At 33.1% G+C, this 27,575-nt stretch overlaps 1 protein-coding gene across 1 annotated transcript; it reads right to left on the bottom strand.

Annotated features, from left to right (window-relative positions):
* Nucleotides 1-55: 55 nt before the first annotated feature.
* Nucleotides 56-25,317, bottom strand: LOC128166470 (transmembrane protein 94-like). The gene is made up of 29 exons (XM_052831651.1): nucleotides 25,086-25,317; nucleotides 24,676-24,917; nucleotides 24,346-24,494; nucleotides 24,008-24,204; nucleotides 23,309-23,466; nucleotides 22,775-22,880; nucleotides 22,277-22,363; nucleotides 20,400-20,513; nucleotides 19,860-20,027; nucleotides 19,411-19,588; nucleotides 18,957-19,012; nucleotides 13,628-13,693; nucleotides 9,066-9,187; nucleotides 8,654-8,747; nucleotides 8,030-8,138; nucleotides 7,337-7,439; nucleotides 6,866-7,027; nucleotides 6,166-6,346; nucleotides 5,759-5,842; nucleotides 5,109-5,651; nucleotides 4,919-5,018; nucleotides 4,403-4,511; nucleotides 3,862-4,036; nucleotides 3,173-3,418; nucleotides 2,654-2,799; nucleotides 2,417-2,511; nucleotides 1,646-1,739; nucleotides 1,106-1,273; nucleotides 56-879 (listed from the first exon to the last, which is right to left on the bottom strand). The coding sequence occupies exons 1-29, from the start codon at nucleotides 25,086-25,088 to the stop codon at nucleotides 807-809; spliced, it is 4,128 nt and encodes a 1,375-aa protein (XP_052687611.1). The 5' UTR covers nucleotides 25,089-25,317; the 3' UTR covers nucleotides 56-806.
* Between the last annotated feature and the right edge of the window lie 2,258 nt (nucleotides 25,318-27,575).

Raw genomic sequence — 27,575 nt, 5'->3', positions numbered from 1 at the left:
TTGACGTGATCCCATAATAATTTTCTGACCAAAGATGAATATTTAAATAGGATTTGAAAGGCCGTACATGTCATGTAGATTTTAAATAGTGTCTGATGTTTTGTTTCATTTCTCCTTACAAAGGCACACTTTGGCATTACAACTCCTTCTTATGGATCATAATTGAAAATCAATCTTCCCTTTGAGTGACAATGGCAAGGTGTTTACTGCTGCTGCTACTTTATCTCCCCTCCCTCTTTCTTTTAGCTTCCTATGGGGTTATGACTTCCAAAAGGATCAACCCAAACAAAAGAAAGCAAACTGAGGTTTCATGTATTTTACAAGACATCATCTTTTTATTGAAATTCATCAATATATTTTGTCAGTTTGATCTGTCCAATACATATAAATGCGAAATGTTTTGAGACCTTGTAGAAAAAAACCCATACATGTACATGTATAATAAACAGAAATTAAAACAACATATTTGTAATTTCACTGTACATGTATAACATCCAACATCCATGAAAAAGCAAAGACAATACTGCTAAAATAAAATTGAAATATAAAAGGAATTGTTAAAAATCAAGAACAAAATATTTTATTTAATAATGCTTTAACTTTTCTTTTGGCATCCTTCAAATGTAAACCTGTAATATGTCTAGTAAATAAATTATTTGGTTTATGGCTCTTTCCAAAAATATACAACAATTTTGCACTTTTTTTCAGAACATACAAGTACACACATTTAGCCATCAAAACACACAACATCATACTGATTGCACCATACAATGTCTACAATATCACACAAATAAGCTCAGTTGTAGTTAAAATGGAGAATTCATTCCCAATTTTGTTCCAAAGCTAAGCCTTCTTCTCTTCTGGTACCTAGAGTATAATCTACAAAGAAATACAAAAGAAATCAGACATGTATAGTTTGTGAAATTAAGGACTGTTACATATTTAAACAGTAATATGAATGAAAATGCGCAAAATTGAAAATACCCCTTGTACAAGCAATTTAACATCATTTCTTAAAACAACTTAAGACCTATGCTGACCGCAAATTTCCCATAGTTGTTTTAATTTTAACCAGAGAAAAATATTTGAGTTACAATAAACTTACTTGACTTCACGTCTCTTGACCAGTTCATTTATGACCACAATGATGAGGGCGAAGGGCAGGCCTGTAGCATACACAGCTGGGTGAACATCCCCCAGGGACAGGGTGAAGGGCAGGCCGTCACTCCGAATCACAATATCACAGGCAAAGAACACACACTGAAACAACAGCCTGAAAACCAGAGCAACATTTCCTTAAATACACAGCACAATATTTGCATGAATAAACAAATACAAATTAGGACATTTCCTACTTTTTCAATATAAAGTGAAACAAATCAGAATACATGTGTATACTTCTAAATAATTTTAAATCTATCAATATATAAAATTAATTTGTAGAATGTCCCTCCACAACAAGTTAGAGTGTTCAATGTATTTAATTATTCTGTATCATTATTTTCTGCATGATTTGAATTTTGAAAGCTTGATCGAAGAAGAAGACCAAGTCTGATAAAGTACAGACACATGTAGTATGTTAAGTATAGAGACATACAGACAGTACACTACATGTACCGGTATGTAAACCATAATAGAGACTTACACTGCTGGGACAGCGACACGCCAGACTTTGTTGGTGGTGGGCAACTGCTGCCAGAGGGGGTCCGACCAGTGGACAAAGCTCACCGATATAGTAGCTACAACAATTAGTACATAGTATCATTATACTGGGGGACAAAGCTCAACGATATAGTAGCTACAACAATCAGTACATCGAATCATTATACTGGGGGACAAAGCTCAACGATATAGTAGCTACAACAATCAGTACATCGAATCATTGTATGGTACATGTGTATTGTCACATCAGTGGTAATTACGGTAACAACCTACATGCAAGACTTGCAGTGGATTTTCTGATGATGTGCTTAAATACATCTGCACATTTACAACTGCAAATATGTTTCCTTTTATGAACCTATAGAATAGCTAAAAAAGTTTAATTTGTGTAAACTTTTCCATGACGTCATAATGATTACCACACACACTTATTGTTTCCATTATTTTATACTAAAAACATACTTATATCAATGTATGTTATAACAATTTGTCTGTTTTTAACATAAATATAAGTAATAAACAGCATTTTTAAAAAGTTCACCGTGATATGATAGTATGAGATCAAATCTTCTGAAAAGCCCTTTTGGATTCACAAGATTTGATCATGGGAACAAGTTCATATCCTGGTGAACTTTATATTACTTGCTTTTAATCTCTTAAATGAACTGCAGTTTTATCAATATTCATTAAACTCAATTTAGAGGGTAGAAAACGACCAACATATCATTCAACAATATAGTTCGGAAACACTTACCAAAATATAAAACCAGTAAAAAGAGGAGTATATTTTGAGCCACAACAAGACCCCCGGAATACTTTTCATACCACGTTACAGTTCCATTCTGAGGGCTTCAAAATAATAAGAAGCTTATTAAATAAAGACATATTCATATATCACATTGATATCCTTTTATAACTAGAAATTAATTCTGTTTTTTTTTTTTAATAAATTAATGTTTTAATCTAACAGATTTATTCCCCTTTTACTTACCTAAAACTAAATATTGCACACGAGTATGGAAAGTCTGTGGAAACGCTCTCACAAAAAGAGTGGAGTGTAAATGTATAACAAAATAAGCACACTAAAATGGCCGGTAAAAATCTCACACAGTAGTAACAAATAAACTGGAATATCATCTGAAAAACAAAATAGAAAAAAAATGTCATCAAATGAGTAGTAATTTCAACATACCATACATGTACGGGGTAGTTATTATCAGATATCAAAGGTTAACGGCATATATACTGGTGCATTCAAGGTACATGTACTACATGTATACATTCATTAGATCATTGTTTCATAGAATGTCAATTTCTTACACATTAAGGAAGACATACTGGTCATTTCAAGGATTAACAAGTATGATAAATGATTTCTAATGAAAAACTTTCAAAATTTTTCGGGGGGTGGGGGGGGGGGGACATAAATCATTGGTGATGGTGTACCCACAAAATCCATGAGAACTGAGCCACTGTGAATTCTACTGATTCCACAGTAATCTAAGCATACCTCTATGGTAATATTCTTGGGATATTTGACTGTGGCGTTGTTCATGATTCTGAAATCCACCGCATTACCCATCATGCTGAGGCTGATGAGGGGGATGACGAAGATGAGAAGCCACAACAACTGCTGGGGGGCAAGGACAGGGGGGAGGAGCAGGAGGGAGGCCAGGACTTGGACCAAGGTCACAGACAGGTGATAACACAGCATCAGATAGAACGTGTTCTTCAGGGACAGGAGAAAAGTTCGAGCCTGAAAAATATGACAACAGTTTCAATTCAATCAATGTGTTACATGTATTACAAACATGTTTTTATTGTCTTCACTATAAATAAAAAAAAACAAATCACAATTCAAATCCGATCATATTTTACTTTTTTTCAATTAAGATACAATTTGTTTTAAAGTTCTTGCATTTAAAACATCTACAGTAATTTGATAAACTGCCAAGAATTAGTTGAGTATCATAATCATTAATGGTAAAAGGTAAAAAAAAAATGTTAAAGCCATTTCCTTTAAAACCTGTAAGCTTATCATACATGCGAACTTCTACAATTTTTCATACTAATATCTTCCAAAGCTAGACAACACTTCTCTTTGGGATCATAACCACCCACTCCTATCTCTGTAAACTTAATGTGTAGTGCGCACTTTAGCGACTACATGTATGTACATGCGTACTTGGTATTTCTTACCTCTGTGACGAGTTGGATAACTCCAATATTGTCTTTGTACTTGAAGATGAGAGGACAGGGCAGGCTGATGAGTGAGGCAGCCACAGCCATGGGGGACAGAGGGTCGTCCCTGCACTGGGTCAGCGTGGAGGCGTTCCTGGCACACACCAAGGGGTACAGGGGCTCCACCGCCATACTGTTAAAATATGCAAATCAAACTCTTTCACAAATACATACTGTTATACTTAAATTGTTGAAGAAAGACACATCTTTCTAAAAGGTTACTGAAAACCACTGGTAAATGAATTTAGAGCCGAAATATTTCTTTTATCTAATTCATTCATAGTTTATAGTTTTTTCATCAATTTCATCACTGCATTTAACAAAAGTTTACCTGACAACAGTAAAGATAATCCTATAAATGGTACACGTATTAATAATTTGTCCAAATTCTACATGAATCTCGTTTCAAACATACATTAACTTTTCAAAAATATAACATGGATACAAGTCTCTGCACCTCCTCTGTTATTACAGGTACAAAGCTACTCTCTGATCTTACCTGCAGTCTGCCTGCAGAAAAAGGTCGACGTTTTCAATGTTGAGATTACTGCCGGTACAGACCACCACCTCCCCATGCTCCTGCATGATCTCCATCATCTCACACGTCGCTGTAAAGGAGGACCTCAGTGTTATGTTTAAATGTGCTTTGTACCTCAAAAAGGAGATAACTTACTAATATTTAGATTTATGTATAAAATTGTAAATTTCAGGATGAGCAATTTGCTTAATTTTTCTCTACAAGGTACATTTGTATGCTAACATTGTATCCATTAGATATACATGTATTTGTGGAAAATATGTCCCAAAGCACTTTATACGTTAGTATCGTATATTCAATGAAAATGATAAAAGACCACATATAAAGGTGATGAAAAAGGAAAACAGTTGAGATTGTCTTTCTTCTGAGCATTATTGGCACCTTAAGAATTACCTAAAATGCATTCAAATGATAACACAATTTGTTTGGTACATGTTTTACAAATAAATCATGAAAATATAGGTCCTTAGTACTTACTTTCTGTGGTACAGTCTGTGAAGAGATTCACTAACAAAGGAACATTGTCCACATTTTCCAAATGAGGTCGAATATTTTCTATTCCTTTTGGTAACCTAGCCTGCAAATCAAGTAAAAGATGTCAAAATTTTATCCATTCAAAATATCTAGAAAAAGAGAGAAAATGTGAACATTTAAATAAAAGTTTTACCCTGTTGTCAAGTGCACCAGTTAAACTGTCATCAGTCAAGTAACTAGATGCATTTCTACTTGCACTGCCCATGTTATCTGAATTCTGATTGGTCCATTCATAAGACTTCAATATCACTTCCCCCTCCTCTTCATAATTTAAGGGAGTGTTCTCATTGACAATGCTCTCTGGGGGACTGCTACTCCCATGGTTCTGGCTATCGGTGGGGACCAGTGGCTCACAATGATGTTCACTCAGAAACCGCTGACGCTGCTTGCCGTTATTAACATCCGACATCTGGAACCTTACTTGAGAAGAGTCCAAGTTGACAACACTCGGTGCGCTGTGGCTGCGAGATCTAATGGATTCCTGTGACTGAAAGAGTCGGGCACAGGCATTTGTTTCGCGGGCGGCTGTGTCCGAGGAGTGGCGACTTGAATAGCGATTGGAGAGCTCCATCTGCGAGACTGAAGCACTGGTGGGGGCTGTTCCTACCCCCAAATCTGACCGTAGGGAAATATGGCAGTTCCAACCAGCCTCTAGTCCCATCTTCTCTGAGAACACCTGTTAAAATTCCATGCAGACACTTGTTGCACTCTCTGCTTATGTGTAGACTAGACAAACTCATAATGCAAATGTACATTTTAAAAAGAAAAGTAACTCTGACTTACTCTGCTTCTGACTTCATTTTCTTGAGAGAAATGGACAAATCTGATGCAGGCAATTTCCAATTTGTCAATAAGCTGAACAAAATCCTGTAAAAATTAAACACTACCATTAAATCAGCAACATTTATGAATATTATGGTATCAGTTTTGGGGGGTTTTCTTTTAATTAAAAGATGAGTAGTAAATGTTATTGTATTGCAATAAAATATACCTAAAACACTTGTATTGTAAGGAGGGTTTGTGCCATTTGAACAGGTAATCATGCAAATAAGAATAATAACATGAATCTAACTTCAATTTTAGTCAAAACAAATTTCTTTTTACCGGTGTACATTAAGGTAGCTATCTCTTTTAGTGGGTTATGTGTTACGACTCCATCAGACTTACTACAAGTTAGTGTACAGTGGTACCTGTCTGGCCTGGTACTGCATGGTGACCATCCCGATGAACACCTGGTTACTCTGGGCCTGACAGCAGCCAACCGTGTCCTCCACAGACGAGGTGCTCGTGTTGTCAAACAAAGAGTCCATGCTGAAGGCCCGCGACTCCTTCCACAGGTGAGAATCGTAGGGCAGGTCTGTGTCTGATGTTCTGTCACGAAGGAGAGGTATATATGTATTATTTTTATAAAGGGGGGAAAATAAAGAAATGAAAATTTGCCTATGAAACAAAATGAGCAAAACTTTTTATTAAACAAGTCTTGCACATTAACGAATGGCAAAAGCTTGTTTATTAATAGTCATACTATTTGATTATCAATCTTCAGAGTAAAATAGTAAAACATTTAAATATTTTCACATTTCATCCCCATCCCCATAAAGAGATCTGCATATTCAAACAATCCCTTCTACCAATGGAATCAATCTAGACTTCATGTTAACACATTGAACTGTTTTTGAAAATTCATTGTTTTGAGTTTAAATTCCTATATTAATGAAAATGTTTCACTGAACATATTTGTCATGTGTCCAAATTGTCCAACATGTGTCTCATCTCTAACAATCAAACTCTATCAAAACTACATGGATGTTTTCCCCATAATAAGCCATCGATTCAGCTTTTTCTGACCAAAAACTGTATTTCTGCATTACCATTCACATAGAGACTTACAGTGACACAGTGGTTGGCTCCTGAATGCTGGACCAGTACTGGGGGACCTGTATAAAGTTCTCACAAAGGTGGGGGGAGATGTACTGGGTCAGAGGTCGGTAACTAAAGGCCGTACAGTAGGCGGCCATGCTGGATCGGTGGTAGAAATCCAAGACCTTCTTCCTGCAAAATATAAAACCAACACCAACCATACATTACACCACCATACAATAAATGTGTTATATATGGCAGTGTCTGATATTGAACAAATGTTCTGTTATACAAATTGAATACATCGCTAAATGTTAATTGAGCAATTAAGTAATGGGTATGTAAATGTGTACATTCTAAAATTTGCTAATTCAAATCCACACAAACTTGATAAATTGATTTTTCCAAAATACAGTAAATGCTAAATATAATGCGTTTACTGTACATAGGTTATTTTATGAGAATTCATTGCATTAATAATTTTTGATTCTATATTGTAACCTGTCATTTTCCGTCAGTGGACACACATCCTCTCCATTCCAGTAATCACTGCAACAGTCCACTAGGATGTCCCCTGTCCCCTGGGAAAAGATCTGGCTAGACCCTGAAAGGATAAAAATATTCAAATTCATGACTACCAGTACTGGTACAATTGGTACAACTTAATCTTTTGAGAGCTTAATATTACTACAATGTACCAGAATCAGTTAAGAGAGTCATTTCTGTGCTGTTCATTAATCTTTGATGATAAAAGTTAATCAACATGCTTTTATTATTCATGTACCGTACTGTGAACAATGTAAGAATTTTAGGTAGGGATATACATGTTCAGTTGCCACACAGAGTCCATCCCTGACCACACTAGCTCAGTAACTGGCACAGAAAGTGATTGTTCCTTTAACAGGAGGTGGTACAGTATACAGGGAAATATTTGCCCTGTTTAATTTTCGCCCCTTTAAGACAAATAAGGTGAGGTGAGGTGAAAAATAGGGCAAAAATAACTCTGTATACAGTAATAGATCTATAAGATAACACCTTAAAAATTGAGACCCCATATCTACTATGATTGTGACAAGATCAAGAAACCTTATTGCTTACAGTACACAGTATTGGTTCTTATGGCGTATTAGTATCACATAACATTTTTTTTCTATCAGAATGAATATAGCTATAATTGTAACACAATATAGGTACCTGACATCTTCTCCTTCATAACCACAGAGAACATGTTGGGCATTGGGATCTGGTGGTGAACAAACGACTTGGCTCTGTGCACCTTAGCTTTGGCAGACTCTTCAGGGGACTGTAATTCAAAGATTTGAAATCAAAATTTTGCTCGTACATTGTGTTTTATACAAATATAGGAACTACAAGTAAATGCTCGTTTCAAAAATCTGTATAAGAACAGTTTACTAAAATGAATAGTCTTCCTTATCATGCACTTATAGATTTTACTTTCTGTATACCAGTAATATTTTTTTCTCAAGAGGTGTTATGTTATGATTATAAGTGATCTATAAAATGGATTGAATGTATATGGATATATATTAAAGATTAGTGACATAAAAAACTTAAAGCAGATACGTTCATGTACAAGAATAAAGCTTTAAAAAAGTATTCTACTATTCTACTGTGGATCAGTAAACAGTTATAAAATACAGCTCTTGAAGTATTTCGAAGTCAATGAACTTTTTCTCAATTGTGATGCACAATTATTTATGCACATTTGATGTGATGAATTACAGGCACTAAGCAACAAATGTCAACTGGGATAACTGGTGACCGACTCCGGTAAAATGAACGGGATATGGTACGTACCACCTGTCGGTAAACACCGAGAATTCTGTCCAATGAAAATCCGTCCAATGCTTTCTCGGTGAACCCGATCTGTCGAGCCAATTCGCACAGACATCTTGGAAAGAAAAAACAAATGTGCTAATTAAATATCAGATTCATAATTATCAATCAATTATCCATTTTTGACATTTTCCTGTATTTTGTGTACTAGTATATGCATATCGATGTAATAGGGTAAGGCCTCTTAATATTAGTTTCATAAATATCAATCACCAATTTTCATTTACCCTGGTATTTCTTTTTTTTGTGGAATACATGTTTATCACGTACTGTATAGAAAAAGGGAGTAAAAATGGGGGGGGGGGGGAGGTGTTGAGATCCTCTACAGTGAGTATTTAATAAATGCCCTTGTCTCTATATCCTATTAAGGTACCTTCTATTGACCACTGCCACTGTGTCCTCATTAGCCAGGGCCTCGGAAGCGACGTGGTCCGTGAACTTTGTGTACAAATCCACGGTCTTGCCATTGCAGGTGTTAGCAAGGATATTCAGACCCTGAAACGCACAAACGAAATTCAATAGTTAATTAGACCAATGCCAATCCTTCATAATGAGGTTTATTGTAAGAAGATATTGCATTGTTACCTCAGACACCTGTGTTGTACTCTTTATAACTCAAAAATAATTCCTTCAGCCATCGAACATGCACAGTCCTCTTCCAAGTAAACTAATGAGGTTTTCTTTTTTTTTCAATTTTCTTTTCTTTTCAGTCATTTTATGTAAATTTATTTCTTTTTTTATCATACCCTTCATCAAGTCAAATAAGGATCAAGACATACCATGGTAATTATTTTGAGGGGAAAATCAAGTTGTGTTGAAATTTGAGAATTAAAAGAAAATTAATACTATTTATTAGGTCTTAACAAATGTATGGGATATTATTTTCTCGCATTATCAACAGTGTGAGATCGGTTTGTCCAGTGTGAGACAGCAGTGTGAGATTTTTCTGTCTTACACTGTGTATTACTACGCCGTTTTAAAACGTAAACAAACGTTGTCTGCTGTAGGGAAATGCAAAGTAGTGCATTGAGATTATCCATTAAGTAATTGTATTGCTTAATTAATTACAATTTTTCATATTTTAATTGAAAAAACTGTCGTATGCTTTCATTTAACTTGCACTATTTGAAGCACGCGGAGGGATAAACCGAAGTAATCTTTTGAACGTCATAACAGAAAGTTGTCAAACATCATTTTTTAAGCTAATATAATGCGAGAAAAATAATCATTCATTTTATACTCGTGTGGGATAGTGAAATTCCACCTCGGGGCCCAGATTCACCGTCTAGGACTCGGCAAAGCCTCGTCCTAGACCGTGAATCTTGTCCCCTCGGTGGAATTTCACTATCCCACACTCGTAATAATGAATGATTCTATTAATCATCTACAAACTATCAATTAACTAATAGTAATACCCCTGTCAAAGAGGGAACAAAATGAATGAGTAAAGACAAAGTGTATTTGTGTATCAACAATATTCATAAGTGGCATCAATTGTAAACATGTTTACATGATCCAGCAATTAATTAAAAAAAAAAGTTAAAAAGAAAAATCGAAATTTGCATACTGGTCCCATTATGACTACGAGCAGACATTTTCTATCAATTATTTATTTCTGTAGTTTCACTTCATGTTGTGGTGTGGGTGAGATGTACGTACTGAATGACATTTCCTATCTGTAACTTAATACATAGATTATCAATCTTGAACTCCTACTTCTTTGAACAACAGCTTGGGATAGGAAAGGGCAGGGGGTGTGAATGTGTGGGTGGGTGGGTGTGTAGATCAATTCTTAAACCTCAAACAAGAGTGAAACTCAAACCTGAGAGCTCTTGACAATTAAGCTTTAATTATTTATACTGAAAACCATCAAATGATATCAATACAGTATTGAATGTCTGTGAAATACTGAATATTAACCTACAAAGAGCTCAACTTAAACAAATATTGTAAGTGGTAATCTGCATGGAAATTTAAGGCATGATCTGACATTGATTTTCCTGCACATATTGCTAAGACATCAATTATGTTTTAAAAGAACTCCAAGATGTCATAAAGTAGCTACTTAATTTGAAAACAACATGCATCCTGTATCATGCTAGTTGATTCAATAAGATTATAATATTTTATGATGATGACACCCATTTTTAGAGCTAAATCATCACTTACTTATATGTACTGATCTGCCAATTTTTTTTTTTTTTTTTAAAGAAAATTAATCCATTTGTTTTCTTTCTCTCTTAAAAGATTATATTGATGATATTAAGGAAAAAATATAACTTTCATGTGATATCTAAAAATTTTTATGTATATATTACCGGTAACTAAACAAGATTTTTTTCAATAAAATTTTTCTGGTTTTTTTTTTTTACCAATGATACTCGCTTTGAATAATTATCGCCTGTAATCTTTATATGTCCTCTCCTCAAGTACAATGCAGCTCATTAAACTTTTAAAACATGCATGCATACAATTTCTGATAAAAAAAAAATTCCCCGAGATGAAAGACCTATTAAAATTTAGAATATAGCTTTTCTCATGTGTTATTAATTTTTTTTCCTGGTAAAAATATAAATATTTAAAAATAAACCATAAGGATGCATAATTTACTGAGTCAGTTTATCCTGTTCCGAATTTTGTGACTCTTATCACTGAATTTATTAACCGACAAAGCCATTTATTATTTTAGGCAGCTATTGTGGGTCAAATGATGTAATGGTGTCACAGGCGAGCAATAACCTTTTTTTTTTCCTTCACACTAAGTCCTGTACTTCTATCCAATTCTAACCAAAAAGAGCACTTTACCAGAAGTACAGAGGGTCCCTAATAGTACAGTGTCTCATTCTTAAAGTACGACTTCCCTACTTATTCCATTTTTCACCATAGGGTATAGCAGGGTGGATGTCATGGTTTAAAAGTGGGTGAATCCATTGTGGTCTGATGAACTCTTCATACAAAATGTACTCCTAATATATGCTCGACTAACGGAGAAAGAGATAAAAGGACATTTTTGCACTGGACTGCCCTACTAAATACGCAGTTCGAGCTAGGACAATTAAGTGAACAGCCCATTAAAGTTCTGGTTACACATAAAAGTCCTTGTCTGAATTCCCTGCTAAAGTTTTCTGTATAACCTTTTCAAATTATCAAGGAATGCTGTATTCCCATGAGAAATATTTTCCTTATTTCATTTAATAAAATACACTTAGATGTAAAATTAATGGGTTAACAGGACTGCATGTATCACTTTTTTCATAATGTGTGCTCTTAGTAATGCATAACATAAAAAAAAATATTTCAGCTAACGGCCAGTAATAATAAATTTTTAAATCTTCCCCATTTCTCCTAGCTGATATCATATTTAATTTCCTTAAGTAACAAATGAAAAAAAAAATTGCACTCAGTGCGACTTGAACTTTTAACCTACATATACTGTTAATGTACTGTACTGTGTATAGTCCTCATCTTGCTTGCACTTTATAACTATGCAGTGCCCTTATCATTTTTGTCGTTTAAACTAAAACAAACAATGAAATCTAGATCAACTCAAATAGCTTTTAACAATATGTCCTTTTAGTGCAGGCCAGTTATTTCAAAATTAAAATGTTAAATCCCTTAGGTCAGAAGTTTATTTTTTCACAATTAATTTAAACCTTAAAGCCATCAAACAACTATGTATGCAGTCATGTATAAAATTACGATTGTCAATAGGATCTATCCAGAATATTTGTTTTTTAATTTGATCCTCTCAAGCCAAAAGAATCATGCTGAATCAAGATAGTTTATGTAATATATGGAGATTTGAAAAAAAAATATCTTTGTAGTGATTCGATCTATAAAAAATATATTTTCTATGAAAAAAGTAATTATCACAAAATGTTGCCCTTTTAAATTTTGGGTTTTTTGTTTAAGGCCCCTCCCCCTTTTTTTTTATTTTAATTTTTTGAAATTTACATTGTGGAGAGGGTGTAATGAAATGAAAAATGTTGGCTGGTTTAAAAGTGTCTTATGATAAGTTTAACAAGAATAATTGCATCATTAATGAAGTTCAAATTTATCCACTGCATCATCAAAGGACTTTGATATGAATTTAATGTAGACAATTTATGTAATAGCTAGCAATTTTTGCTGGCTTTGCATTTTCAAATTTAGAATTACTTTAAATGTAAATTGGTGTCGTCTAAAATCTTTTATTGTCAAATTCTGCTCTATTAACATTCAGATGCGAATTCAGATATTCTGCTTCCATATGATAACAAGTCATTAAGGAATAAAAATAAATTTGCACTTTCAGCGTTATTTTTTTCCCATTTTTGTTGGTCTATTTCATTTGAAAACGACATAATTTTTGTGGAATATTCCATTATCTACAGTACAAATATGTCATGTTTTAAAAACTGGACTATTCCATCTAAGTTAGACTGTCCCATTTTTTTGCCTTGTTACTAGTGGATGATTCCATTGATAAAAAATGGGACGTTCCGATAAGCAGATTAAGGGTTAAACCAAGTTACTCTCAGTAGTTGGTCTGCATTAATCATCCTCATTATGTATCACTTCCTAATCACTTGTACTTTAAAATTCAACGCAGACAATGTCTAGCCTGATCGGGTTAGGGACGTATATATACTATACATCCCTGTATGGTCTGGCCTTTTGAACAATACATGCATCAGATTAATTCTAACTTCAATCTATAGCCCTCATCCCCTCGTTAATTTTCTGATGGAAGGTGCCAGATGAAAATCTTTTCAATCCATTTAACTGATGATGAGCGTTTTATTAATTGATGAATTGAAAATTTGTTTAATTGAAAAAAAAGAAAAAAAGAAAGTCGATAGATATAACTATGTCGTTTGACTCTGTTAGAACACCACAACCACCCCACCCAAACAAATAACAAGCACCACTGTATTTTAAATTTTTGTAACCTACCAGAGGCTTCAAAGATGACAGGTACTTCATCCAGCTTGGGTCGTCAAATTGAAGTTCAAAAGCATTCTACAAAAGAGATGGAGAAAAATATCCTCAGAATTATCTTAACATTTATTCATTTCATAAATACTTCATGTCAAAAATTCCAAAATATTTATTTCAAATAATAAAGTACAATATATGGGAAAGTAAGCTAGCTAGGTTTTAACTATCATGGTAAATATAAGGAACAGTTCTCATATTTAATATCAACCTTTTTTTATTGATTTTAAAAACCTTTAGTACCGAGTGCCAGAAACAAGTATGAAACTAGTTATCAAAGAAAGATTCCATAATAAGGACAAGTGTCCTTGTTTCAGCATTTTCTAACTGCATAATACACATGATTGTACTGTTTTATTTTTATTTCTGTTCAGTCAAAATCTGAGCCTCGAGCCTCGATCAGCCTAAATCCAAATACTTTCAGTTTCCAACATATATTGATACTAAGAAATCTGTTCTGAACATTTATCTGCTATTTCCGTCTCAAAACGTGTCACCCTATGTTTAAAGAAGGAAAGGTTTACAGATAAATCCTTGAAGTGCTAAGCTTATTAAGAGCACAATCTATACAGAAATAACCTTCATCAGATCTGAATCAGAAAAAAACAAAAAAAACTTGTATAACACAAGTATAAATCAAGATCTATCAATAGCAGTACTAGCTAGTACAATCATTATAGCAATACAATATCATAACTGTACAGTTCATGCGCGGATCCAGAAAATTTTTCCAGGGGGGGTCCGAAGGATAATTGTGTTTGCCAGGGGGGGTCCGAGGCATATTTTCGATAATTTTATTATGTAAATTTAATAAATTTTCATTTTCCAGGGGGGGTCGGGACCCCCCCGACCCCCCTCTAGATCCTTGCATGCAGTTATACCAGAAATATCAAAGAAGTGCAATTACACAAAGAAATATAATGTGTACAAATCAATTCCATATAGCAATACAATATCTTAATAGCTAGATCCAGAAAATTTCTTTCGGGGGATGGGGGTCTGAGGGATATTTTAAGCTTAAGAGGGGGAGGTCCAAGGCATATTTTTGGAAATTTGAATTTTCTAGGGTGGTCGAGACCCCCAACCCTTAGATCCGCACATGACATTATACAAAACAATGGAGTACTGTGTACAATTATACTATTATATGTATACATGGATTGTAATGATATTTCTAACCTGTGGTTCTTGTAATGGTATGATGTATTTCTTCAGTTGGCATAATTTTTATTGGTACCGTTGTTGTACAACTACAGTATTGTAGTGTACTAGCTGGTATGGTAATTTGTATTGCTATGATATTCTTGTCAAAGCAATGTTAAAGAACACAAATAATTATCATAGCAGAACCATATTAATAGTTTTACACAAAAAATATGCATTCAAGTCCAAACAATTTAAACACAAGGAATTAATATCCGCGTAAAATCGTGAGAAGCGCATCTCATGAATTTTAAAATCTCGCTTTTATTTTTTGGACATGTAGACGACATGAAACTATGATAAAAATTTGACATTCCCAGTTTTGTGTTCTAGCGATTTGATGGAAAATGGCTGAATCCCATTAAAATTAGATCTTTAATCTGCTCCAACTACCCCGGTAGATTGCTACACAAAAGTCACTGAATTTAACCTTAATAATGAAAGGGGTTTCGTTAGAGTAATCTTATGTAATTACTAACCCCCACAAAAAAAATTTACAATAAATATTCTTCATTTAAATTAAATATTCGTTATTTTGTTTGTGCAGAGATCTAGTTGGAGTGGATCAAAGATCTGATTTTACTTAGATTGGAGTCCAAGTACATGTATATGTGTACTTATAAAAATCACAACAACAGTACAAGTATACCAAGGAACATTATTAGCGTACAAGTACCGTATACAGCGAAAGAGTACATGATGCTTGCATGTACTTTATGTACAAGACCATTTCTCCCCTGAACTGCATATACTTGCAGGGTGCATATCAAACTTCTAAATAAAAGTACATTGGCGAGGCATGTGAATTAAACATTAGATTTCTTCCCCTGCAGGGATATCATATAATGACTGCAATTTGCCGCACTTCAAGACGAGAGAATTTTCCCATCTGAGAAACAAACAATTTTGAATCTTGACAACAATCAATGAGGCCAGCGAGAATATCTCTAGGACAAAATAACAGATGGTGCAGAGCACTTGGTTAATGTATTCATAGCACAGTGATTTAAAGAGAGAGAGAGAGAGAGAGAGAGAGAGAGAGAGAGAGAGAGAGAGAGAGAGAGAGGGAGGTAAAAAATTGAAAAAACAGGATGTTTTTTCCTATGCTCCAGCAACAATGGATGTCTTAATTGCAGCAGTTTCTTTGATGAAAAATATGAGGACCTTCCTTAAGTAGTAAACATGGTTAAGTAGTAACCATGCATGCAGTATGTGCCAGGCAACAGGTCAGAATTCGAAATAAAAGACCTGGGAGCTATAACAACCATGATGCTGCAAGTCAGCTCAGGGGATCATAATTTATGATAGAAAGAATCATTAAGTGCCAGGTTACAAATCAGCACAGCTGCTACATTATTAATAAGATAAACTTGTAATGTTGTTTACCTGGAATATTGTTAAGAGTACATGTTCCACATTTTAGACCCCACCACCCCCCAACCCCCACTAAAAAATTACAATAAATATTCCTTCACATTTTTTGAAAATGATTGTTTGAGATAAATTTACTTCATGTATTATAGATTTAAAAGCAATGGTAAATAACAATTTAATTGCAAACAAATATAATTGAATGAACCTTAATTAATATCAATTAAAGCTTTCTACAATGCATTAACTATTTTTTAAAAACTAGAAAATCATCAATATCAGTAAATAACATGTAGTTTGCCATACTAAAATTGACAATGCCACATATAAGTAATTATCTAAAAATGTTTAAATTAGTGTATGCTTTAATAAAAGAAAATTATGTGCAACCATTGTTTAGCCTTAGTATATAGCAAAAAAATGTTGACTTTATGCATCACAAAAAATGAAGCTTAATAATTGATGTCAATTAATAAAACCATTCTCTGTCATCAAATTTTTCTGCATATAATTGTACACCAAAGGATTGACAGATTCAGAGGTTCTCTTGATCAGGTTCGCATTAATCAAATCTCAGATAATCATCACAAATTGTGTCTTCTCCCATGGGCCAAAAAGCCCAATTCCTCTCACCTTATATAATTATAAATCTTCTATTGACATGTCATCGGAAACTTTAATGCTTAAAAAAAAACACTGGACAACAATAAAGAGACTTGAAAATCTATGTGCAAACAAACCCCATATTCATGGAGCCAAATGAGTGTTTTAAACCTAGATGATGAAAGGTATACACATTGTCATTCATTTCTCTTGACGATGATTTAAGTTGACATACATCTACCGGTATTTTGATCAGCAGATCACTTGGACCATGCTACGATTAATAAGTCATTTTCTTGATTGCGAAATCCTTGGCAAACACTCGCTAGGTGTTTCTGCATACAGAAGCACTCTCCGTTGTCTCGAGTTTTAATCAACTTTGATAATCACGGTATTAATTTTATCTCACAGAGCCAAAGAAAATCAATAAGGTACATTCTGGTGCAAACACATTACCAGTTTGACTTTTCATACCTTAAAAATTAACTTCATGTATTGAAATTTGGATACATATAAGTTTATTGTCATTATCTAAGTAGAGATATTTACCAGTATATTATGAAAATGTAAAAATGGTCATGAGTTTAATTTGTTTTCCTTTGAAAAAAAAAATAACTTCAATACAAATACCATTTCTACAGAGATCAAATTTTATTTTATGCTTAGTATTGGTGTATTACTTTAAGATCTTATTAGTAAACTACACACAAAAATACCTCTTTTGAAAATAAGGACCTGATTTCTTATGAAAGCCTTCAAATAAATCACATTTCAATAACGAGATTTGTATAACAAACCATTATCTTGCATAGTATTTAATACAGTCAAACTTTGTTATCTCGAACTAGATGGGACTATTTGAAAACTTCAATATATCTGAATATTCCAGATATCGAGGGTAAAACACTTAAAAATTAAGTGGCTGAAACTTAAAAATCACTTAAACACATCCATTTTGTTCGAGATATCGAAGTTCAACTGTACTTTCTTCCATATAAAAAATTTTCGACCATTTCTTTCACATTCATTTTTTTTTTATTTCCTACAGACATCTTATAAAATTTTTATTCACTTTGTTTTTAGATCCACCAGTACAAATTAATCTTCATGTCTGATTAGAAAATGGGGGAAGGGGGGAGGTAGGGGGCTCTATAACTATTTAAATCAATGTTATCAATGAAAAATAGAAAGAGTACTGAGTTCTCCGAAAAGCTCATTAGAAAACCTCGAAACTAACCCTCCGGAAATTACAAGAAGGGTTAAAGCTTCCATATATTGACCATCTTATCAGATCTTTAGAGGCTAAAACTTATGCATCAACTGACCAGATAAATTTAAATGAGATAATGCACAGTATTGTTTCTTGAGTAGAGGCTATACAGTTCACTTTAATAAGGCTAAGATAAAAGCCAAATTTTTTATGTTGATGACAAGAATTCACTCTAGCGGATTATTCAATATCCAATTTCTTAAGAAAAAGGCAATTACTGTTAAGTGAATATCTTTCTTGAATAAATCCATTATTTAATATCCCGACATAAGAAAAATGTATACAAATACTAAAATTGGGAGTAAATTTATACAGGTAAAAGTTAGGAAATACAAATGTATCCTTCTCATTCAAAGTAATTGAAAATATTGGTAGTGAAAGAGCAAGATTTACTCCTATACAATGTTGTGCAGTTTGCCAGCATTTATAAATTCATCACTCAAGAATAACCTCCTGTTTCTCAGACACACTTAAAATCATGCATGACAAATACCTCTTAAATATCTATACTGAACCCTTTAGACATTTTTTTCATTATCTGGTTCATCACTTGATCATGCAGTATAAGTCTATTCTGGCCTTATTTTTTCTGATTGACTTTTTTCATCTAAAAAATGAGCTGCTTTCAAAATTAAAGTTTTTGGAAAATTCTTCACCAAGTATAAAAGATAAAAATAAGCCACAACCTTTTATTCAGAGAGATTTTAGGGAATTACCCTTGCATTCATATTTTCATGATCAATTCTGAGTCTACAAGACATTAGAAAAGTGAAATTTGATGAACTATATCCTTATTTTTTCCCTAGAGTGTGTAAAGGGAGATAATCCAAATAAACTTACCATGGAAGCATGAGTGAGATCCAAAACTTCTACACTGCTGCCTGCTGCATGAGGTGCTAAAATAATAATTAAATCTATTAGATCACCATAAATAAATTAACAAAATCATTATTTTTTTAAATCATAGAGGGAAATGGTATCTCAATTTTATATTGTTCACATCTGTTAGAGAAAACTTTTCTTTTATCTGAGTGTCATCAAATATAAATGAACTGAAAAATCTGTATCCTTAGTTATTAATCTGTAGATTACCTTTACTGTAAATTTGGCAGTTTCTAAGTATCAAAGCATTCATGTGCATGGGTAAAAAATTTACAAAATGTTGTTTATTAATTCGAAACTGTTTGAATGATTTAAAATAGCGATCATAAAATCCTTCCCCACAAACATATCCACATTTACAGTACACAGAGGGAACTCTTTGAAATTATTGATGCATGCATCTAAATCTTACTTGTATGTTTCTCCGTCCCCTCCGGGTGGGGGTGGATTTTGTCACAGGAATTGGAAAAACCTTGATCCTCCTCATCATTTACTGGGTCTCTCTGTGACTCTGGGGTCAGGAAACAGATCTTCTCGGCTGTGGGATTGGGCCAGGAGAGGATTCCCTTCTTGTCCACACAACAGAATGACTACAGGAAACATGAAGATAAAAACAGTACCTATATCACAATCAAAAAATTCAGTAAGATAAAATTAATTTCGTGATTTACTGGAAATAAACTATTTTACGGCGACTAATTTTCGCGATCAAACTGATGAAAACTTGTACCTGGAAAATATTATACCAAAACATTTGAGGACTGGATACCAGCAAGAAAAGTTTGCCATGGCATGGCTATCTCTAATCTTGCAATAATTTCTTGCACGCGAATAAAATTTGGTTAAAAGTATCTGACTTACCGACACAGATCCAAGAGTCTGGGCGATGTTGATCTGCCGTGAGATGTAACAACCTTGGCCATTGGCGAGGTCCCAGTAGAGGCTTAGGATATTATTCAGCTTAATGTCCACCTTAGCTTCATCTTCTGATATGTCACTGTCACTGCTAAAACTGTCTTCACACAGCACCTAATAGGAAAAAACGAATTAATGGTTGATTAATATACTGGTACTGGTATCCCTTTTTAAAAGAATACATGTAGCTCTTTTACTACTGGAAAAAGTTTTAGATTTGTTAAACAGTAATAGAATACTTTAGTTTACTTTTAATTAAAATTTGACTAGACGTTTGCTCCTTTACAACATATATGCTACATTACACTGTTTACCATTTCTTTTTGAAAATATACCTTACAAATGTATTTCTCATTAAGTGGTAAACACTCTATGAAGTGTACAGCAATGTCCATCTTTATGTGAAATTATATCATAAATGTATTGTACTATGGCAGATACGGTTTGTTTTCATTACACTGTTCCTGGAAAAAAAAAATGTCTAACCTTTGTTTCTTTGGCTACTTTGAATGCTGCATACACTCTAGCCTGTCCATAGTAATTCACCATTCTCCACAAAATGGGCAGAAATAGAGGAGTTAGTGGTAAGATAGCATTGATCTGAAATTATCAAAATACATGATAGGTTACTAGATGCATCAATATCTGCCATTTGATTTCATGAATTCTTTGCTTACAAAGCATCGAAATATTCTTTAAATATTGTACTGTTAAAAATTTTCTGTTAGAATTTTGCTTTCAAGAATGAATATCTAACACAATGATTTCAAACTACTGTATTCATTCCACAGGCTGTAATTCACATACACCTATTTATTTCTTTTCTGACACCATTACAGATTTGTAACACACAGAGAGATTGCGAAAAAATGAAAATAAATGTTTGCTTAGTAAAATATATCTTATTAATGTCTCTGTATGTAAATAAAAGAATTATGAAAAACAACGAGGGTATTTATCATTTCTCAAAATATTCTGTAGATTCCTAATTAAACACAAGGAATTAATATCCACGTAAAATTGCGAGAAGCACATTTAGTTTTAAATTCTCGCTTTTATTTCTCAGACAGATGTAAACTTAATGAAACTAGGATAGATACATGTATTTGCCACTTACGATTTTATATTCTCGTGATTTGATGCAAAATGGTAGAAATGCGGAATTAAGTACTTGCATAAAATAAGGAATTTACCGTATCTAAGAAAGTACATGGATGAAAAATAAAAAAAATACCATCACAGAAATGTTCTTTCATTTTTTTGAGAGCATATTTTTCTATAAAAGGTTTTGCTGGTATTGTGTGTCATGTTGATTCACTGTCAATTCCATCATTTCACAGGCATTCACTATACAATTTTAAAATTTATTTACAACAACAATATATTTGACTAAAATTAATTTAAGATGGTGAATAAAATATCAAGTATGGTTTGTTGCTTTGAATGGGGTCCTATAAATAAATGTTACGGCATTTTTAACTGGAATACATTTTAAACATTCCCCTCAGAAACTTGAAGAAAAAAATGCCATCGAATTTCATTTGTACTACACATGAAAATATGTGTCAATTAAAGCTTGTTGAAAAATCTATTCAGTTTGACAGTTACTGTGGAATCATTAAGGTGGAATAACACACCTGGAAAAAGTCACTCAAATTAACTGTACCGTGAATTATTTGATTATGAAAGATATAATGATAAATAAACTAAACAAATGTCAAATAAGCGAAAAATTTGCAAATTGGGGGTAAAAAATGAATATCTAAAAAGATCAATTCAATAAGTAACAACAAAAGCCCCGGCGGGATTCGAACTCGGGATGTACGGATCACAAGCCCAACACTTTATCCACTCGGCTATGAAGTAAGGTACATGTTGCCGTCGATAAAATCCTTTTAATAAAACAAAATGTTGTTTCGATAAGAGGTCAGCCATTTTATGACGATGTGTTATTCCACCTTAAATTTGAAGGGGGGTATTTTCTTGGATTGCTTAAATTTTACAGGTTCGCGAAGATGTAATTTCGTGTATTCTCTGACACCTACAAAAGGAAATATGACTTGATTACCCTAATTTATTAGTTTGTGGAGGATGCTAATTTATTGATGAGAGGTAATAACCAATTCCATGAAAATTGAGTCACAACAAAATCTAATGATTCCAAAGTACAATACAAAACATGGTGTCTATTATTGCTAATCACTACAAGTTCACATAAAAACAAAATACATAATAAAATGACACGTAGCTTCAATTTTCAAAATATGTCACAGCAATCTACTTTGTCATTGGTGTGACTGATAAGACACTGTACCGTGACATTAAAGTTGATTCAAAAAAGTTTTTTTCCTTGACACACTTACTGGTAAAATGACCACCGTTTCTGTCCAGTGTCCAACATGCCCTGGAATGTACATGGTCCTCAACACGTTTACAACCAGTAGTAAAACCTGCAAGAGACATAAAACTAAATACCATAAACCCTGTTATACATTGTATTGGGTTAATTTTTCATATTTTAAAGTGTAACATACTTGTTGTAAATTAATTACAGAAGCTACAAAAACTGTTACAGGAAAATTTGAGTTGACAGATTGTAGAACAACAGTTCTGTACATGCAAATGACTTGCAAATTTTTCTGCACAAAAACATGTGCAAGACATATATCCTAACATATCTTGAAGAAGAGTGATTTTGTTTAGAGGTTAACAATGGAGTCTGTATTTCATGGTTGGTTTAGGTGTTTAAAAGTTTTTCTAAGGAAAGGCAAGCAATACACTCAGTGTTAGAATCAGTCCACTGACTCACAGCCACACAAAGCACTGTTTAAAGAGAGATAACTCTTTCAGCGTTTACTTACAGCTACAACAGGAAGCAGTCTTCTCTCCAGCCAGACACATGCTATATTGTATCTCTCATTTTCTGTAGAGCTAACAGGGTGCCCCACTCTGTTACTCAAAATCTTCCTGCAAATTAAAGATCACACATTCTTAATCAACTTTCAAATACGACCACATTTCAAGCAAAGTTCAAATAAAAGCACATTATATGTAATCCATTTCTTTTTCTTTTTCATGCAATAATGAGAAAAAGATCTCAAATTGCAAGTCAATAAACAAATATCTTCTCCACATTTTTTCACTTCTCTGAGTAAAGCCATCTTCATGACTCTAGGGTTTTAATCCACTCCACTCTTCAGTGGATTTGACCAAAAAACTCTTAGCTTGTGAAGATGGAGTGAAACAAATGGGGTTTGAAATGTTGTTACATAGAGACTAAATTTATTTTTTTCAAAATCTTTACTCCCTTGAGTGTCATTTTATTCCATAAAAAATATTGTCTAATATAAAAATAATTACTGTACAGAAAAAAGCTATTATTACTATAGTCTGACCTAAGTTGTGATATATATGGAGTCTCTAATAGCTTGAAGTAACTGACAGCCACTGGAGTTTTACTCTGAGGAATATCTGCACTTAATCTCCTTTTTTCTGCCTCTCGCTCCTGTGTGTAAATATCTCCCTCCATAAGAATCTTGTCTCCAATCAAATTCTGTATATGAAAATTGAAAATTAATTCATGATGCCACTTTAATTTAAGGATTTACTGGTAAAAAATAAAATGTTAATCTGAAGAAAAAATGTTTCTGCCAACAATAAAAACATTATGTTTAATGTACTCCAGCCAACCCATTAAAATTACCCCTACCCAATCAATTTGTTTTCAAGCACTTAAAATTCTACATTTTCCCCTTGATTGCAAGAAATACAGAACATGTAATATACAACATCGATTAAAAACATTTAGAAACTCAGGCTGTCCTATCCCTGTTACCAGGTATTTAAAAATACAAGTACTGGGGCACATGTTCTGAATATCCCACACTCCTCAAAGATAAAATAAGAAACATACCAAAAAGCACATTACACTGTGTCCTTAATAAATAATATGAAGATTTAGAAGAATTTTATTTCAGAAAAATGGGTCATTTTTGTGTGACCTGATGGATTTTTTTCGATGTTTAAAAAGTGGCAGCTGATTCAAAACTTCTTATTTGACTGTACAAATATCAAATCCTTCAATCCTTCTATACCTCTTTCAGTATCACGCATTTTGCTGGAACTCTTTGTCCTGGCCTTAGAAGGATAATGTCTTCCTTGACCAACAAGGGAACTGGAACATTGGTATTTATCCCATCTCTGATTGTCCATTGCAGAGAAATGCATGGTGATATTGGCGAGTTTATGAATGGAAAATCCTCAGCACACCAATCGGATTTGGATAAAACATCTTGATGTTTAAAAAATGTACAGGAAATCAGATAATATCTTTAAAATTCATTATATTTAATTATTAAAAAATTATTTGTGAAAAAAGTTATCACATTTAAATTAATTTGAATTATAAAATGCTAAAAAAAAATTAATTTACCCTCTATGCGTCTCAAAGCTAGCTTTGATAGTCGAATAAATTCTCTTCTCTGTAGTCGAGTGTTCCATACAGAAAACCATACATTTATAATAATGGTGAACACACAGATCACAAATTCAACTTTGTACCATCCAAACCCATTGTCTGAGCTGAAACAAATCAAACAAACCTCTTAATACTGATGTTATTTGAATTTGAAGGAATCACAAGAGTTTTAACTTAACTATTGAACACATCGCTTCATTCACTTGAGCATCAAATTTTATTATCAATAATATGAATGTGTGGCACATAAAACATGATAAAAATATAAATCATAATCATTATTACTTTTGAGTACTTATTCCAAATGTGACAAGCAATAATATGGCAATTGTTGCCACAATGAAACAACCACTCCAGTGGAATGTAGACTGGATCTGTGACGGATCAAGGGATTTACACAGGGATCCAAAGGATTGCTGTTTTTCCTTGTCTTCTTGCAAATTAATTTCTTTTGACATTTCGGTATGAAGTCTTTGAAGAGCTTCATGATTTGTATATCCCTTTTGTTCAGTTGAAGGTAAATTATCCTGTAATATCAATGGGCGATAATGAGTAAAATGTCAACATAATTTACAACCACAGATGTTAAAAGTACATTACAATTGGGCAAGATTATGTACTATTGGGAAAAGTTGTCTGAAATTCAAATTGAAAAAAATTAAAACCAAAAAATATATCCTAACTGAAATATTTACCATTATTGAAATATACAACACTAAATCCGTTTGTTATCGATTGAGGTATAAAAGTGCTAATTGCATGACGATTTCCCGATAAAAAGCACTTGCTGATGTAACTCATAGCTGTCAAACGTTACCAACGTGAATGTTTGAAAGTGAACATGTTCCTTCGCTCATATATAAAGCACAAACATAACATAACAATTTCAAGTTCAAAATTTTCGGCATTAGTCAGCCATCTTGATAATTGAACCAAAGTCTGTATAAAAGTGAGGATTTGGTTGGTTTACTCTTTGATATGATGGCTAATCAGATTTGACGTTGTATAAATAAAAGATGATTAACTCATTCTTATATTATTCGATTAATGATTTTATTTTAATGATTAATGATTTTAAATTTTAATATTATTAGCAAAACCTTGATTAATATTCTAAGCAAAACCAGAAAAGGATGTGTACATTTACGGATAAGTTTTATGAATTCTCCCAATATCATTTTGCTTTTATTATCAGGTGATAAAAACGATGTTTTATGGTACATTGAAACGAAAGACAAGTTTTGTTCGTTTGGGGTTTTTTTGTTCTTTTTTTTGGGGGGGGGGGGTCGGGTTTTTTTTGTGTTATAGTTTTGTTTGGGGGGGGGGTTGTCACGAAAACAAAAAATATATTTCTTTATGCATTGAGACCCCCCCCCCCCCCCTCCAATCTAAAAAGTACTATATATTTTTATTTAACTAATATTTTATTATGCAAATAAGTCCATAATAGGATTGGACACCAGGCTGTGCCTATTTTAGTCCTATCCCCAAGGATCAAAGTTACAAATTACATTTGAATTATATATATAAGAATAATCGGTAAAGAATATAACAAGTTCATAATATAATATGAAACATAATTAAACGTATTATTGCAGCATTTTAAAATAAGTTGGAATTCATGTAGGATTAAGAACAGAGAAATAAAAATAAGATCACTGCATAGACTACATACTATATAAAATAAATACTTTGTATAACTATAGTAAAGTAAATTATAGGTGTTTTTTTATTTCTTTTCTTTTTTTTACACCGATTTATAGATGCGCGCCTTTGCTTTACTCTGGAGAGCATGACAGTGAAAAATGTCTCTTTGAAAGGAATAAATGATACAATGATCAAGACATTAAAGACATCAGTGTCAATGACGATTTGTGTGCCCAGTGTCTAGAGATTACTCTAGGGAATAATAATACATGAATAACAGTGATATGTGTCTGTAGTCATTGTACAATAGAAACTCTGCGATAGAAATATAACGATATTTTTAAAAAACTTTTTGTAAAAATTAAAGAGATGAGAAAAGATATGAAAGTAATATATATCTTATTAATCTTGCATAATGAAGTGTTTTTGTCGATATATGTTGTAAAGCGAGAGGGAACATAAGCCATTGTAATGACAATAGCTGCTGTGGAGTCATTTCAACACGACGTTTTTAAAGTCCTATAAGTGTTTAACATTTCCCGCGGGGCCCCACATCAGAGGAGAGCAAGAGACATCGTGGCGGGGACCGAATAAATGTGTCCCTGAAAATTTCCTACACCATGTTCCAATTAATCTTATTTATCTTTAGAAATGTCGACCGGAATAAAAAGAGAAAGAGTGGAAAAACTTAAAATAATTAACTAAGTACCCTGACCCTCCATTGTCAGCTATTTTTTTTTTTTTTTTTTTTTTGAATAATCAGTTTAAAGACAATAATCCATTGCTTCGGAGATTTTTTGCTCTTAATTTACAGTTTGCATTATTACGTTGATGTCCTTTACAACCCATTAGACTGTTAGATAATGTATGATTGTGATATACGCGCGGATCGGGGGGAGGGGGGAGGGGGGGTTCAGGGGGTCCAGACCCCCTTGCAAAATTCAAATTTCTTTAAACTACATTATTAAATTACCAAAAATATGCCTCGGACCCCACCCCTTCCTGGCAAACTAAAATAACCATTGGATTCCCCCCTGTAAAAAAAATTCTGGATCCGCGCATTTGACATCATTGGTGATGAATTTCGTTATTATTTTTAGTATATACACAATTTGCGGAAAACAATTTAGTCCAAGAGATAATTTGATCATCCAAATATTACAAAGATTAGATTGCTGATGAATACTTATGACGAAGAACAATGAAATGCATTGTCAAAATTATAACGGAATTTTTTAAAAAGATGTCTGCTTTTTCTTAAACCTCTTCAACCTACTGTATACCTGCATATTTTTCATTATATATACACGTTCTTGTGATCATTGTCTGTTTTTGTGGGATTTTAAAAAATATATTTCTTTTTAAAATAAACCTCATATCCCAGTAATTAACTTGGTTTTGGGTGAATAAAGAATTGAATTGAATATGTAGAATTAGAAATCAGCCAAAAAGAAAGAAAGAAATCAAAAAGATTCAAATTAGGGAAGCTAACATACAAACAGGATGTCTGTCATTGTAATTACTGACAACATTATTAG

This window comes from Crassostrea angulata, chromosome 10, assembly GCF_025612915.1.
Source record: "Crassostrea angulata isolate pt1a10 chromosome 10, ASM2561291v2, whole genome shotgun sequence".
In the NCBI taxonomy this organism is placed as follows: Eukaryota; Metazoa; Mollusca; class Bivalvia; order Ostreida; family Ostreidae; genus Magallana; species Magallana angulata.
Note: the sequence above shows the minus strand (reverse complement) of the source record. Positions and strands in the feature narration are given on the sequence as shown.